Raw genomic sequence first — 18,041 nt, 5'->3', positions numbered from 1 at the left:
CCTGGAAATAGATTTCTAAGATTTCAATGGGATAAAACACTAGAGAGTCCCACCTTTTAGGAGGTACTGTGGACTTTGGGATCAGAGTTCAGGAGCAAGAGCAATTCACCAACGAAAATCTAATACTGCATATTAGGTGTGTGGAGCTGGAGCAGGGACCAGCTGCTGGAAGGCTGATATCTCTGGTTCTGGACATAATAGAGACAAGCTGCCAGTGTCCACCAAAAGGGGAGAGTCACAGCTTTAGGATTATACCTTCATAAAAACTCTAAATCAGACAGAACCCAAAATATCTGGCTGGGAAGTGCAATTAACAGGCTTGGATGGGGGCCACTGCTTTCAAGTCAGATATCTCCGGTTCCCCAGGGCCGATTTTCAAAAATCTGGTACCCCTGGAAAGAGGAGACCCTCAGCTATCAGCCTAGGGCCCTTATACTCCTGGGGCCCTTGGGCAAGAGCCCATTGAGCCCATACGAAAAGACGGCCCTGGGGAAACTTATTGAAGGATGACTTTGTTCGATTTGCTGTTGTTTTGTGAAAAACACATAATTTAGCAAATTGCTTATTTTCTAAGGATTAATTTGCATGGAAGTTGTATGGCAAATATGACGTTGGACACCATCGGTGCTAGCAGCATCCATACTGACATTGGTATCAGCTGAAATTGAGCTTGTTCACATGTGTGAACTATTTTTCAGGGACGTGCGGTGAGCTAAATAGCTCAGGAGGCACTGGCTAACCCCAGAGCCAGAATTCCATGCAATATATGAGCCGAAGGGTACATCTGGGCATTATACACAGGTGCAGCAGTATAAACTCCTGGAAATTTGGTGAGTTTTGATCTGAGGTGTGCGGAAAGGTTAGGCAGGTGAGGCACTGCCTCACCTGCCATAGACTTTTTACTCCAGAGTTTGGGCTATAAAAATTATTAAAATAATGCAAAGAAGATATTTCAAACTAATTATTAGTATTTTTCATATACTTTATTCAGAGTTTAAACGTAAGTATGACAGGAAAGGCTCTGCTTTACCTGCCTCACCCTACCGCACGTCACTGCTATTTTTATGCATAATTCCCATTAAAAGCATGACAAAATTTGCACCAAAATCACACAAGAAATGCTCCATTTCCAAAAATCAACATTTGAAATCCATTATAATAAACACTGTACCATTCAGAATGCTAATAAAATCCCACGAAGTCACCTACAGAACTCACTTTGTGCTTTCAGACATGTCACTGTCAGGTTAAAGGTTATCCTGGATGCAGGTAGTGATTTCATATGGTCTGCACCAGCTGACTAACAGGGACCAGTAGAAAGACACAGAACAGAGGAAAAAGCAATTATGGGTGTCAAAGAGCCTGCATAGGCTTAGGTTTTCCAATTGTGCATTGTTTGGTGTGACTTGTCATATGATTTGAGGTGTGACATGCAAATTGAGGCATGATGAGCTTTGTGTTGGCGTGCAACTTTTGAGGAATTGTATTGCGAATGATTGCGCATTCAAATGTTACTAATGATGAAATGACTTTCCATGCTACAGCAAATATATTGACACAAATCACACATGCCACAATGAGACTAAATACAACATCAAAAGTAAAGTGAAAACATTTGTTAGTAAATGTGTGACTTTTGTTCTGGAAATAAGGGGCAATTTAAGGTGATTTCTAATTTCATTGAAAATAGATTTTTAGAAATTTTCACCTGAACTCTGGACATCGTACTGCTTTTGCCCTGCCATGCCAGTAAATTCTGAGATCCAGTCATGATTAGAACCTTGTCTCAGCCTTGGTGACTTGTGATAGGCTTCAGTTTACTGTATACCTCTGCATGTTACTGTGTGTACCATGTCTCCTGCACTCCATCTGTAAGCAATTCCCCTGCTCACTGTTATTATCTACTCTACCTTTCACAGTGACATTCCACTTCTGCTGTTGTGGATACCAATTGCTTGCAGCCCTGCCTCAGTCCTGATCTGCTGGTTAACACTGTATGTGCCGGGCACCTGTCCTCTGTTCCAGTCCTGCTTGGGCTATTCCAGTCAAAATTACTAAAGCTTAAATCCATCATTCTCCTGTCAATTGCATATGCCCCTACTGCTTGGAGATTTAAGACATGGCAGCATCCTAAGTACCCATGTCTGCATAAAATATAAAGAGAAAAACGGGCTGTTGTTATAGGCAGAAGATCCTCCGCCATTATATAATTGTGTAGGTGTTACAAAACACCTCCACACAGATAGAGTCCTGATTGGGATCTTCCCCTCTACACAGGTAGTCCTAATCTGGATATTACACTCCAGTGGCATCACAACAAAGATGTGAAGGGTGCGGCACACACCCGAGTATCAGCTGCTGAGGGGTGACCCCAAAGTGCTGGCTTCCCTTCAGTGACAAGAGCTAAGTGCTGCACTGTGACATTACGTGCAGCTCCCAGCACCTGTCACTGTGTAGAAACCAGCACTGCACTTACTCTGGTCCCCGGGGGCAGCTTGCAGCTCCGGGACCCCCGGAGAGATGAAATGGAGGTTTAGGCCATGAGGCCACGCCACCTTACTGTGAGACCACACCCCTTGTACATGAGGCCACACGCCCTTTTGCCATAAATATTTGCCCTCCTGCACTGGGTGTCACTAGTATTAGTGACACCTCTGTAACACACCACACACATAGAGATCTAATCAGGATATTACCTTCCAAACAGAGTCCTGATTAGGATATTCCCCTCCACAAAAAGAGAGTGCTGACTGGCATAGAACCCATGGCTCCCACAATTTCTTTCTGCTTCTTTTGTTACTTTTACAGATTGCAAGGGGTTAGACTAGGCATAATAAAATGCCAACACTTCTTCAATTTTGTCTTATGTATGCTCATATAAAACAACACAAAATCCAAGATAACATTATGGTTAACAATACTTACTGCGGCTGTACATGTTCTTCTCTTGCACAGATTATGCAAAAGAATAATATTTCCACAATATTTTTACTGGGATTCCAATATATGGATAATTTTAAATTTCCTTTCTTCACCGTTCTACTTGGGATTTACTGTGTGACACTGGCTGGAAATTCCCTAATTATCACATTAGTGTTCTACAGCAAGAACCTTCAATCTCCCATGTACTTCTTTCTCGTGCAGCTCTCCATATGTGATATCATGCTGACCACAGATATTGTCCCCAACATGCTTCATATTGTGCTACATGATGGGGCCACCTTATCTCTTTCTGGATGCATCACACAGTTTTATTTATTTGGATCATTAGAATCTTCAGAATGTCTTCTTCTGACAGCGATGTCTTATGATAGATATTTGGCCATATGCAACCCATTACACTACACCTACTTAATGAACCACGTGTTTTGTCTTAAGTTAGCTATTATATGTTGGCTGTTGAGTCTATCTATAAATGTAGTTATTACTTTTGGCGTTATTAAAGAGGATTTCTGTGGGCCAAATGTTATCGACCATTTTTTCTGTGATTTCGGCCCTCTACTAGAACTTTCCTGTTCAGACACCTCTATAGTCCAAATGATATCTACATTTCTGTGCATTCCTGTGATAGTCTGCCCAATATTTTTAATCATTGTGTCGTACACCTACATAGTCTTGGTCATATCAAAGATATCTTCATCTACAGGGAGATGGAGATCGTTCTCCACGTGTAGCTCCCACCTGACTGTCGTGTTCATATTCTACGGGACCCTGATAGCTATGTATGTGCTTCCAAATAAAGGGAAGTCATTGACTATTAATAAAATGCTATCACTGATGTACACAGTTCTTGCTCCCTTTTTTAATCCTATGATATACAGTCTGAGGAATAAAGATATCAAGGATGTTTTGTTAAAACTGATGTATAATTACAGTGATTATTATTATTTAATTAAATCTCAAATAAAAATCAAATAAATGCTAACGGTATGATAATTTTATTCTTATTGTAAAAATATAATGTTAAGGTATGTCATGGATGCAATATAGTGCTGATATAGTGCTTATTTCTGCTTACAAAAATCACAAGACTTATTTGCTGTGAAAAATAAAAACAACTGTGTTAAAATCTAAGATGATCTTTAGGTTTGAGTTTTTGTTTTTCTTAATGAGACTCATCAGTCTTAATCATGGGGTCTGGAATCATGTAGGTGGGATGAATTGTAAATTTACACAGATGACCTCATTTTACAAAGTGCACTAAATAAACCACAAATCTCTAGAATATTGCATGCTGTAGGTTGGCTTTCAACTTCAAGTTCCTAGTCTACTCTTCTGTCTCATTTGTGCTTCATTCACATAAAAATTAATCATGACCATGGGGCCAAGTCATTATGACATAATTATCAATAGTGATAATTAGAGATGTGCACCAGCCCCCGTCATGGGTTTTGGTTTTGGATCTGAATCTCCTTCATGTTTTGGATCTGTATTTGGTTTTGCCAAAACCGCCCTTGAGGGTTCTTGTTTTGGTTTTGGATCCGTATTCTTTACTAGAACAGCTAAAATCAGAATTTTAGCCTGTATTTTTATCTAGAGTATTATTAACCTCCATAAGATTAATTTGCCCTCATTTCCAGTCACAACTCACAATATATTTTTCATGCAGTTTAGGCCAAAAGGTTGCACCGAGGTAGCTGGGTGACTAAGCTAAGCGACAGCAGTGGGTGACACAAACAAGAGGCACTTAATTTTCTAACATGGCATATCTAGGAAACAGAATGGCACTGCAGACAGGGTGGCAGTTTGATAAACTATACAAACCCATAGAGACCAACAAAGTTTTAATTTATCAAGAACTACATCACAAGCCCGAGAGAGTTGGAATATGTGTGTAGTGGAAGACAGGTAAAGGAATGAAGGATTGATTATTTAGTAATGTAATATTTTTTATTCCAATGCAAATTTATGAGGTAGGAAGGGGTAACCTGGGCAGAAGGCCATCAGGTTTTATGGGTTAATTGAGAATCTGCAACCAAATTCCATCTTGATTCCACTTTAGTAGAACAGCAATTCCTTGACTGTAATGGGACATTTAAAAAAAGCTAGATCTTGGCAAATACAAAGCCATTGTACACACTATACAGTATCTACTTAATAAAAGGAGGTAGAGTTTGTATGTAGTGGAAGGCCTGTAAAGGAGTAAGGATTTATTGATTAGTAATAGCAAATCTTATATTTTTATTTCAAAGCAAATTTATGAGGGAGGAGGGGCTAAAGATGTGCGTGCTCTGCTTGGGTTTTCCTAGCAAACTCGATTCCAAATCAAGCCAAAACATCATCATCCAAGCCTCAGATCTTGCAGGTTTTGGATTCCATAGAAGGGAGTCGCAGTCAGGAGTCTGCACAATTTCACTCCCTTCCTGCCAGGATGTCTGCAATAAAGTGGAAATATGTTTAATAAATACAAAAGTTAGTTGTGTATATTGGTCAAAAACATACATATTTACATGGTACATACCTTGCGAAAAAGCTGGCTGACGCAACCTGAGAAACTTTACCAGTTGTTGCCAAACAACTCCCAACTGGCCCTGCAAACAGCATGAATCCTGGAAGTTGTAGTTCAGCTAAAGAGCTACAGGATGTTTTTTTCAGGTCAAAGATGCCTTTCAGGTACTGATCTTAAATGGGGGTTGAAAATAATTTCGACAGATGATTAAAGCATCTACAAATATATATTGTATATATATTTTCCACTGCTTTACTGTGGTCAAAATTACCTGAAAATAAATCTATTGGGGTTAATAATACTCCAGAAACAATAAAAAAAGGCCCAAGTCATGTGAGTTTAGCTTTTTTTGTATTTTATAAAAAATAAAACATGAAAACAAAATCAGCAAAAATGTTGTGGCACATACCGTATTTTTATCAATAACTAGATCAGGGGCCCAAGGTAGGTAGAGTATGTACTTTATGTACAGTATTAGAAGGAAGGATTGATAAGTAATTTAATTGAATTTGTTTGATTCTAAAAATGTAAATTAATCATTGGGGACGTTGGTGATGGTCTTTGACAAAAAATATTATTGTTTATAGCACTAATCTGATTATTATTAATTTGCAACACATTTTTACTAACCAAAAAAAAATACAAATTTGAGAGGCAAGGATTCCTGACAAGGCTTACGAAGCCAATAAAATATATAGCTGCAAAACAGAGATGCAAATATTCAAAAATTCTTAAAAAAAAACAGCAAAATTAATTAAAAGGAAAGCGGCGAAAGTTGGAATTGTCATTAAGACCACCCACCCTTATGTTGTATACGGTACAGTATATCACAAATCCTGAGTAGAGTCCAAGAATGGTAAGCTGTTTTGCAATGATTTCCCTGAGCTTTTATAAGAGGTTGTCAGCGGTGTGCGTTTTAGTGAAACCGGTGTTACACAGCGTAGTCTTCCTCTGAATGAGATGATATTTGTTAGATGCTGCTGCTGCTATTATTGTTTCCGAAGGCAATACACCTACCCAGTGGGCTGTTACAGTCATATATCTTTACTTTGCCCTGTCACGCTTAATCACGTATCTGTGTTATAGTGGACAGTGGGAACAAAATCTGTTTGGGAGGCAGTAATAAGTTTTTTTAATGTCCTTGTACAGACTGGGAATAACTTTTCTAGTAAAGTGGAATATAGATGGGATTTGGTACCAGGGACACAGGACCTTAATAATCAGTCTAAAACCCACTGCATTAATGGTGGATACTGGATGCACATCTAATACCATCATAGCTGTTATGGCATCCCACTGTGTAGTTTTCCTGGTCTCCTTCTGTGATGAAGATCCACTCACAGCTGCAGCAGATGGCGTAGCACTCAAATATTATTCTGAGGAAATTGGATGTTAGGACTACTTGAGATCATAATTGAGGATGTTGATGATGAAGTGGGTGATGGTGATAGCAGGCATTTGGATATAACAGAGAAAAGGGAGTTAGGTGTTACTGGACTGACTGTTATGTTTATATAGTGTCTAAATATGACAAAAAATATTGGATGAATGCACTGCAAGTAACGTAACAGGGAGGAGGTTCTTAGATGTTTAAGGTCCATATCTCTACTTGTTCTTGCTTTACAAATAGTACAGATGGCTTGACAATTGTTTTCAAGATTTGGGTAAAAGTAGTTCCACACATGAGAGGTGGCTTTTTTTGCTCCTGAATGACAATGGACTTTTTTGTTATCATGGGACACAACTGTTTCCTCTGGTGCCTGATTTACACTAACAACATCCTCATCATCAACATCATCAGTGTCACAGTATTACAATACGTTTATGATGCACTGTGGTCTGATCAGCAGTGTCACAGAAAAATAATAGTATAGTAAACTGAGGTATATCATATATATATATATATATACATACATACATACATATAGTTTTAGTTTAACAGAGCACCCCTAGATTACACAGCAGTCTATATATGTATGGACACATTATAGTTAGAGCACCCCTGGAGGACACAGCAGCCCTTTCCCCTTGATGGACAGCACAGCACCTCTGGAGGGACACAGCTTGGACACTCCGCTCACTACAAGCTCCACAGCCAGAGTGAAGATGGCGTGATCACCGAGAACCTTTACAGATTCCCAAACCCACAAGAATCCAACAGCGGGAGGAAGATGTTTTGCCTCATTTTGGGATCTGAGTCAGGCAGGAAAACCCAAGCTCGGGTTGGTCCGGGTCTCGGAGTACTGGAACTGCTCATCTCTAGTGATAATTATGTTTTAAACTCACTGTGAGTTCAAGTAACATTTTGGAGGTATTTATGATGCCTTACTAACTAAAGTATCACTTCCGAAAAACTGCTCTTTCTGCTTAGTCAGATTTCTGGAATTGTGATACTTTTCCCCACAGCTGTGGTGTTTTCTCTAAACTGCTCATGTGCATAAAACATTTCTCGGGTGTGATAAATATCAGTGTGAAATACATCAATGTGATATATGATGGGAATAGAAAGCATTCTGTGATCTACACACACAGCTGTAGCTAATGTACCCCCCTTCCCCGCCAGCCCTGCAGCTAGTGTCTGTAACCCCCCTGTTCAGTGTTGCAACCCCACCACCGGTGCTTTATAGAAAACTAATAAAGGCTGTAACACTCGATCTGATATGCTATCCACACACCGCCGTTGCCGACAAACCTCCTATCCCACCCTCAGAGCTGCCGCTGTGCTGCCCCCCTGCAATCAGAGTGAGTGGTGACAACAGGATGATTGCCAACTTTGAGGCGTGTGTCTGGGAGCCTGGAGTGACTGAAGGTAACGTAAGAGACACATCCAGACCTAAGAGGACACAGCAGGTATGGATCTTCCAGGGAATAATCCAATATACCCTAACTCCAGGCTATTCCTGGTCATCCTTCCTGGCCAGGATATAGGGTCTAATTCAGACCTGATCACACAAGCAAAATATTTCTCTGATGGGCAAAACCATGTGCACTGCAGATGGGGCAGATGTAACATGTGCAGAGAGAGTTAGATTTGGGTGGGTTATATGATTTCTGTGCAGGTTAAATACTGGCTGCTTTATTTTTGCACTGCAATTTAGATTGCATATTGAACACCCCCCACCTAAATCTAACTCTCTCTGCACATGTTACATCTGCCCCACCTGCAGTGCAGTATTATTTATTATTTATTTATTTATTTATTAACAGTTTCTTATATAGTGCAGCATATTCCGTTGCGCTTTACAATTAGAACAACAGTAATAGAACAAAACTGGGTAAAAATAGACAGACAGAGGTAGGAAGGCCCTGCTCGCAAGCTTACAATCTATAGGGAAATAGGCATAGAAACACAAGGATAGATGCTAACTATTGCATAATGGTCCACCAGATTGCTAGGTTCTTAATGGGTTGTATGATATGATCACCCAGCAATGTTGGCCAAGTGTCAGGAGGGTGTGAGAGTAAAGAAAGACAAGATATGTGATGTTATGAATACTCTACAGAGGATGTAATTAGATAGGGAAGCACTGAAGGTTATGTGGGTGGGTCTGGAATTTGATAGGCTTGTCTGAAGAGGTGAGTTTTCAGGGAACATTTAAAGGTTTGGAGACTAGAGGTGAGTCTTACTGTGCGTGGGAGGGCATTCCACAGAGTGGGTGAAGCCCGGATAAAGTCCTGTAATTTTGAGTGTGAACAAGTAATGCGTGTGGATGAGAGATGAAGATCTTGTGCAGAGCGGAGAAGTCGGGTTGGGAGATATTTTGAGATGAGTGAAGAGATGTATGTTGGTGCAGTTTGGTTAATAGCCTTGTATGTGAGTAAAAGTATTTTATATTTAATATGGTAGAATACAGGTAACCAATGGAGGGACTGACAGAGCGGATCAGCAGACGAGGAACGTCTAGTGAGGAAGATCAGCCTCGCAGCTGCATTCACAATGGATTGTAGTGGTGAGAGCCTATGTTTGGGAAGACCGGTCAGGAGACTATTACAATAATCAATGCGGGAGATAATGAGAGCATGGATTAGAGTTTTTGCTGTGTCTTGTGTAAGATATGGTCGTATTTTGGATATGTTTCTTAGATGTATGTAACATGATCTTGAGACAGATTGAATGTGGGTAACAAAAGACAGTTCAGAGTCAAGAATGACACCTAGGCAGCGAGCTTGTGGGGTAGGGGTGATTGCCGAGTTCTCAACAGCGATAGAGATATCAGGTACTACTATTGGCCGGTGGAAATATAATTAATTCTGTTTTGGAAATATTAAGTTTGAGGTGGCGAGAGGTCATCCAAGATGAAATGGCAGAAAGGCATTCAGTGACACGGCCCAATATAGATGGTGACAAATCAGAAGAGGATAGGTAGATTTGAGTATCATCCGCATACAGATGGTACTGAAATCCGAAAGAGTTGATTAGTTTGCCAAGAGATGTGGTATAGATAGAGAAAAGCAGAGGACCTAGGACTGAGCCTTGCGGTACTCCAACTGAGAGAGGTAGCGAAGGAGAGGTTTTGCCCATTAAAGAAAAAGTTTGCTCTTTGTTGTTTATTACTCAGATAGATTAAATAGGGAAAGTCCCACTAGGAAGATTCTGCTGGTCCTTACTTTTGAGGATCAAGTCCAGGGGTGGGCAGTTATTTCAGCTGTTGGGCCACTTGACACTTTACTGTCAGTATTCGAGAGTCGCATATAATATAGCAGCTCCCCCACGTGCCAAAAATATAGGGACGTGGCTTCATGGGGAAGGGGTGTGGCCATAAAATAAAACAGATTCATATTAGGCTGCACAATAGTCTCCATTATTCAAATTATGCCACACAGTAGCGCTACTTACACACATTTTGCAAGGAAGAGCCCCTGTCACACATTACACCAGGTAGAGCGCCCTTTTGCACATTACTGCAGGTAGAGCTCCTTTTAGCACATTACTGCAGGTAGAGTCCCTTTTACACAGTACGGAAGGTAGAGTCCCTTTTACACTTTATGGCAAGTAGAGCTCTCTCTTACACATTATGGCAGGTAAAGTCCCCTTTTACACACAACAGCAGGTAGAGTCCCCTTTTCCACATTACAGCAGGTAGAGCCACCTTTTACACATTAACATTTTATTTGGGATAATCATTGCACAGCAAGCAAATTATCCAGTGTCTTATGGCCCCTGGGGATGAGTGTGACACAGCGACAGAACACAGTGGGGGTGACACATTGACGCAAATTATCCAGTGTCTTATGGCCCCTGGGGATGGGTGTGACACAGCGACAGAACACAGTGGGGGTGATACATTGACAGAACACGGGGGGGGTGACACAGTGACAGAACACGGGGGGTGTGACACGGTGACAGAACATGGGAGGTGACACGGTGAAAGAACATGGGGGGGTGACATGGTGACAGAACACGGGGGGGTGACATGGTGACAGAACATGGGGGTTACACGATGACAGAACATGGAGGTGACATGGTGACAGAACATGGGAAGGTGACATGGTGACAGAACACAGGGTGGTGACTTAGTGACAGAACACGAGGGGTGACATGGTGACAGTACACGGTGACAGAACACAGGGGTGACACGTTGACAGAACATGGGGGGCTGACTTAGTGACAGAACATGTGAGGGTGACTCAGTGACAGAATACGGGGGGGTTAAACTCAGTGAAAGAATCCAGGAGGGGTTTGGGGGTGGTACAGCGAGCGTTAAAGATCTCCCTCCTAACGTTTCCCTTTGTAACAATCTTTTATTGCGGTCCCCACCACGACTGTTGGGAAGGACCAAATCAATCATTCTATATCTTAGAGTCGTTAAAGGGTGCTTCATTTCAGCAAAATGTCTTGCTACAGGCTGTTCACTCGACCCCTTGGCCCATGCTGATCTAATAGCCAAGATTGTTAAACGTATTGGATTTCCAAACTTGATGTGATAACCCCTAAAGGGTTAAATGAATCAATTTAATTTACCTGCTATCTCTAATAGTTGCTATTAACTGATAGCCAATATTTCTAAGTCCCCTTATTGCATAGTTAGGGTTCTGTTAGTGCATATTGGTACATTGTTATATAAGTATGGTCAGCTAAAGTAAATGTGCTTATATGGTTTACATAATTGGTACTAGTGTTTATTAATATCGCCACTTACTTTTATTAATAACAATATTTGATTTATGATCTATATGTTTATATATAAACACATGAGAGTATGTAAGATTAGTAAGTAGTAGTGCCGATGTCAATATGAGGCTTTTGTTGATGTTGGTTGCTTGGCAACATATGCGGTGGTGGTCACGTGGTTGATGGCATGTGACTTTAGGAGACGCGCCGGAGGCGTCATGACGTCACCTCTAATGGACGGACCAGCGAACAGCGCCAGCTGTCTCACACACATGGTGATGGTGGAGGGTATTTAAGTAAGTTTTCAATGTTTGTGTTTTAGCTCTTGAAATCAGTTAATAAACTGAAACGTTGAGAAAGATTTCTGCTATCCTCGTTTGGTTATCTGCATCACGAGTGCAGCATCTTTTGGAATATATATTAATATATATATATCCACAGAAAAGAAATGTGTACAGGTGCGCTGTTGGTTATTTAGTCTCAGTCCACAGGTATAAGCACAACACTGGGCTGTACCATCGGAGTATATTCACAATGCAGCAGTTCTCCTAATATAAGAGCAAAGTATCTGGAAATAGCAAAGGAAGGAGAATGCGCTCATAGTGCAAATCAATTTAATTCATAAACTACATATATGCACAGGATAGGTCAAATGAATAGCAGTGGACTCATACCCTGATAGCCCACTCTGTGGGCTGTGTATCACATAAAAAGTAAAACCACAAGGCAAAGGTTGCAGCACGCTGCACCTGGATCTGGGATCATGCAGCGCACCGGCTTCAGCGACCGATCCGTCAGGACACCTGTACCGGGTGAAGTCGGGAATGACAGCTCATGTGGAACAAGATGCACCTGGTGGGGCTATCAGGGTACAAGTCCACTGCTATTCATTTGACCTATCCTGTGCATATATGTGGTTTATGAATTAAATTGATTTGCACTATGAGCACATTCTCCTTCCTTTGCTATTTCCATATGTATATATATATATATATATATATAAACCTTTTTAGTGACGTCACTATTAATCTCTGCATTTAGATTGTGTACATCACAAAAAAATCTGCCTGGCTAGTGAAGCTATTCAACCTTCCTTGTTATCTTGGTATATATTTTGGTATGCATTAAAATTGCCGTTATCTTTATATAGAGGTGGAATTAATATTCCACAGTATACTACCAATCATATGTGTCTCCCTTATTTAGGCAACACTATTTCTGCCCACTGGCAGTCCTTTAGGTTGGTGGAAACCATAAGTATCTACCTTACCAAACATTTTAGGTATGTATGATATTAACTACTTTTCTCATGCCCTGCACCATACATTAATGTATCAACTAAATCTGTATGACACCCTTTTCCAATTCTTTTAAAGATTTTTAACCCCTGAGGAAGTCCTGCTAAAGGACAAAAGGCGTAGGGTTTAAACAAGGTTACCCTGTTTACATTAGGGAATCCACACCACTGAGCTCACACCTTGGAGTGGTCGGTGGCAATTGTCTTTACATCTGTCCCGGTGTAACATTGGTTTCCTTTAAAACACCTTGTACAGTATATATTGTGGAAATTTCTATACATTATATATTTTATACTGGATGTTACAAATAAACATTGGAAATTTTACTAATCAAAGGCTATGCACCATTTCTTGGGTGTCTACACTTTTTGGTGAAAAATACTCGACTGAGCATCAATTACTGATTAAAAAACCTCAAATCTCACACCAGGCTGGGATTCCAATCAAGTCCTATAGGAATAGGTTGGGAACAATTGGACATACAGTATGCCTTTTTAATTGTATATGGACTTTATAATGGACAATTGTTTTTTATGATCTAGCATCCTCTGGTTTTTATTCTACATTCTGCTGTTCCAACTAACAAGTGTTCTACCATGAGGTGCTGCTCTTTGAAGTGCGTTAAAAGGGTTTTTTTCTTTTTTGTATATATATATATATATATATATATATATATATTGTAACAGGAGTCTTGCTAGAATGCACTCTGCTACAAAAATTCCACCAACAACCGACTTCAGGCTTGTGCAAAAACAAGAAACATGTTTTTTGTGGAACCGCACTAGTTAAACAATATTACTAACGTACCAAAATAAATGTTAACAATGACATACCAATATACATGCAGTTATTAAGTAGTTCTAGAACTGCTAATGATTGGCGGTGCTCCCAGGAATTTTGTAGGTTATACTACAATTGGAAAGGACAAGTGGAAAAGACAAAAAACCCTTGTTTGGGAGCACTCATTTGAAAAGATAAGGATAATATGTATAGTGAAAGATATTAAGACATAACCTTTATTTTAATCCTTGAATAAAAAGAAATTTTGGACAAAAAATTGGAACTCGTGTGTGTAAAAATCTTGTTTAACCTTTTTAGCAAATGAGGTACAAGATGATAAAGATGGTGAAAATATCAGTGGAGTAGTAAGGGATACCAAATGGTCTCATTGAGATACAGGGTATCCAGAAAATCACTGTACTAGCCTGGATTATGGATATCACTGATAGAGGCAGTATGGGCAAAATTCTGAGTTAGGTCAAGGTAGATCTCAAGGGGAATGCGAGAAGGGTGGAGCAAGGAATGTGATCAAGCTTCCCTTGGTGGAAGGGGGGTGGGGGGTTTAATGTGGTGGGGTGGGTAACACTGGGCCCACTGCACCTGGTTTTCTCAGGAGGTTTCCCGTCCTAGTACTGGCCAGGCCATGCCTGTTTAGCTTCCGAGATCAGATGAAATCGGGCGTATTCAGGGTAGTATGGCAGTGGGCCGTTATCAATAAGAAATGGAAAAAGAGAGGGAGAGACACTTCTATTTTCTGTACTCTAATGAATCAATACCATGATGGTCTGAGATAGTTTTTCCAGATTAGAGAGTGTGTATAGGGGTTTATAGGATGTAGGTTTCTCCCTTGCAAAAACAACAAATACCTTATATTCAGATCTCTCAAAAACAAAGACATACATAAAACAAAAATCACAGTCTTTAGTATAAACTACCAGTGAGGTTAGAAACTGCCTCACTCCCTCTTACTTCATAAGGAACCGTTCAGGTCCCGACATCCTGACACTAGTGGCCCAGCCCTCCGGATCCCACTGTCCCTAGCAGGCCTATCACCTGGACACTAACTGCCTTCAGGAGCCCTGCCTCATGGGAGAAACTCTGCTTTAAACCCAGCACCCAGGTGCTGGCTGATGAAGCAGCTTCTTGGGCTAAAAAGCCTATAAGACTTGGTCTGGGCCAAATGGATGGGAACCCGGTCCATCCACACTTCCCATTCACCCCCAGGACCCTGTGTGTAGCTTACAGGTGGCAAAGTACCTCTCCTGCCACATACCCTTTCCCTCAGCTTTTCCTGCCTCAGAAAAGTGGCATGTGACATTGGCAAGGTTTCACATTTGCCAATTATTTTGGGCTGACAAATCTTTGGGACATAACTTGGGCCCATACACCTGGGTCCCAAATTTCTCTCCCAAGTACACGTCTAAGGCCCTTTTAACTGGACTTGGAATCTATTTCCATTAAAGGTTGGTGGCACCAACTCTACTGTGCCACCTTCCCTTTCCCTCCACTTTGGCATAGTGGCCAAAGTGGTTGTTTTAATGGACAACTTCCTGTTGCCCACTAAACTTCCCCTTCTCTTCACCCTTCAACCTTTAGGGTTGTTTCCCTTATCGGGCTCGGATTTAATGGCTACTGAGGAAGTTGCTTCATTCTTTTCTGGGTGTTTGCGACACCTGACATTAACCAACTCTGGACTGCTGAAGGTTTTTAAGTTCACTCTGGGCCTAGTAGTCACCCCGGCTCTCACTGGTCTTGGCCTATATGGACAATTCCACCTTTTATGGCCAAGCTCTTGGCACCGGTAACACCTAGTCTCTGCCTTGACTTTAATTGTTCTGATGTCATGGTCCAATTTCGCCCCCTCCCTTTCCCCCAGAGTGAAGCACTGGTCCTGAGTCTCAAAAAGTCCTTTCATTTGTTGAACTTTTAGTGCTTCCTTCAGTCTTTCCAGCTTTGATAAAATTTCCTTCATTAACGTGACTGCTTCGTCCTCCGATCTCCCATCTTTGACCCTAGTCACCGACTCCTGCCATTCTATGACTGGCACATAACCCATTTTGAGTCTCTTTTCCAGGTCTCTTATTCGACTCCATAGTTTAGGAATCTCCTTCATTGTTTCTTTTAGCTGGCTGTTACTTAGGGCCAGCTTTTGGATCTCTCAAATTTTCCAGCTCTCGTATCTCATATAGAGAACTCTCCCTGGGTAGAGCAACCTCAGAAATGTGACTCTGCACCCATTCCTCTGAGACAGGATCTTGCTCATTACTTAGTGTGTCCTTTATGAACTGTCCCAGTTCAGCAATTGGATGTTGAGCCTCTTGTGGTGGATCATGCCGGTGTGCAACAACCCCAAGATCGAAATCTTGCCCCTTATTGTCCACATACACAAGTGGAACTCCTTCAGAAGCAGGTTCCCTGATGACTTCGGAAGTAGACTCCTGTATTGCCACTAGCTTAGCCATGACTAGCTCATGTGGGCCAGACACCTCCAAAGGTATGGTCTTTGTCTGTGATTCATCAGAGAAAGTCTCACATGTGCACTGAATGTCCAGAACCGGGGGCTTCTGAACCTGTTATGTCCCATCATGGATTGACTTATGAATATACATCGCGTCAACAGCAGAAGGATCCTGGGTTTCCAAGACCTCAACAGAAGCAATCACCGGCTCAGACAAGACTTCCTGCTCTAGGATGGGCTCTTGAGTAGTCATCAAATTGCCATTTGTCCAGGTAGATTCCTGGGGTACATCATTCTGCCACAGATCCAGCAGATTAGAGGATTCTTGTTTTGGAGATGGATGATCACTTGACATCAAGTATACCTCTCCCAGCTCCATTACCGCTTCCTTCTCACTCCCTTTCAACTGAGGAGCAGCCGGGCATCCCACATCCTCATCTCGTGTCTCCATAAACACATCCTCTGTGAGCCCCTGTGGCTTCATCTTGAACAAGTTCTACTGAACTCAGGGCTTTGTTCGACTCTTCACCCAAGCTACTACGACATTCTTTTTCCGGAGAAAGAGGTGGTGCTGATTTGGAGGAACTTCTCACTGCTATCCTAGGGGTTAACAAGAAAACACTGCCATCTGATGTGGCTCTCTCTTGCTGCTTGCAAAATTCCTGTGGATTTTCTGTGTGCTGCGCAATAATGGCTGCAGCTTCCTTCATGCTCTGGAATGGCAATACCAACTGAATGGACATTAGTGCCTGTAAATGCTCTACCTCTGAGGAAGGGCCCTCATTTCCACTTTCCAGGCAGATAGCCTTACTAGTGGCATAGCAGGGAGCCTTCTGGGCCTTAGGCACTGGCAGCTCTGGCTCAACTTTCCTGTTCTTTCTGGCTGGAATAGGGAATCCAGTATAGCCAGGTTCCAATACAGTATGGTACCATTCTTCCGCAGCCTGCACCACCATTGGCAACATTTCCCCCGAAGACGGCATCTCCACTTTGGCTGATAATGTCTCCGACCCAAGCTTTGGCATAACGTCTTCAGCAACTGGTGTAGCTACTATGCCTGTGTCTGAACTGAAACTAGGCACAGGTATTGATTCTAGCCGAGATACCTCCTCCTGAAGCTCCCCCCAGTCTTGCAACAGAGCAGCAGACTTCCATCTCGTGTCTGGTCAATGGAGATTTTCTTTAATAGTCCATGGCTATGTACTTAAAAGTTTTCAGATCTGGGTTTAGCCATTGCCAAGGTTTTCTGCAACTCTGACACCTGGCCTGAGAGCTTGACAATCTCTTCTCTACTCCTTCCCTATTTGGTCAGAGAGTCAGACAAAAGAGATTCCTTCTCCTCCAGCTTTTGCGTTAAGGTGTTCACCTGCTCTTGAAGAAAATCAATTTTTTCCTTAAGCTCTTCTAGCTCCTGGTCCTTTAAGTGAACATTCCTTTCAAGGACACTTATCATGTGACACCAAAAAAAGGTTCCATGCTAAAATCTTCCCCAAGATCAGGATTACACCCCAATAAGCTCTCCACTTCACTCTCCAACTGTGGGGCTTTAATAGGGTCACATAAGTTCCTGACCTGAGGTGTTAGAGCTGTCACCCCTTTTGTTTTTTTAGCATGAATTCTCTTTATGTAACCCATTTGAAGAGACACTTCAGAAAATGCTGTATATCTGAAAATCTTTATTCACTCTGTTACCTTTGAAAACTGTAAGTGAAAGGGAAAATAAAAATTCCTAATTTCTTTTTAGCACAAATTAAGCTTTTAACAAAGCACTGAAAGGTAGCATGTACATAGTGGTCCCAAATACCTTACACTGGTAGTGGAAATAAAAAACTTTTCCCTTTAGGCTCTTAAAACTAGAACTCAGGGATTGCTGAGACACATAGTGCCACAAAGTTTCTCTATTTAAACAGAACCACATTTATAAAAGGTTTCAACTTTGCTTGA

The 18,041-nt window shown here is 41.4% G+C and overlaps 1 protein-coding gene and 1 pseudogene across 1 annotated transcript; one reads left to right on the top strand and one right to left on the bottom strand.

The window, feature by feature from the left end:
• The first annotated feature begins 2,907 nt into the window (after window positions 1–2,907).
• Window positions 2,908–3,918, top strand: LOC134934000 (olfactory receptor 5P52-like). The gene has a single exon (XM_063929526.1). It carries the CDS (start codon window positions 2,908–2,910, stop codon window positions 3,916–3,918), a length of 1,011 nt encoding a protein of 336 aa, XP_063785596.1.
• A 10,309-nt stretch (window positions 3,919–14,227) lies between these two features.
• LOC134937843 (5S ribosomal RNA) lies at window positions 14,228–14,345 on the bottom strand (annotated as a pseudogene).
• Between the last annotated feature and the right edge of the window lie 3,696 nt (window positions 14,346–18,041).

This window comes from Pseudophryne corroboree, chromosome 6 (genome assembly GCF_028390025.1).
Source record: "Pseudophryne corroboree isolate aPseCor3 chromosome 6, aPseCor3.hap2, whole genome shotgun sequence".
Classification (NCBI taxonomy): Eukaryota; Metazoa; Chordata; class Amphibia; order Anura; family Myobatrachidae; genus Pseudophryne; species Pseudophryne corroboree.
Note: the sequence above shows the minus strand (reverse complement) of the source record. Positions and strands in the feature narration are given on the sequence as shown.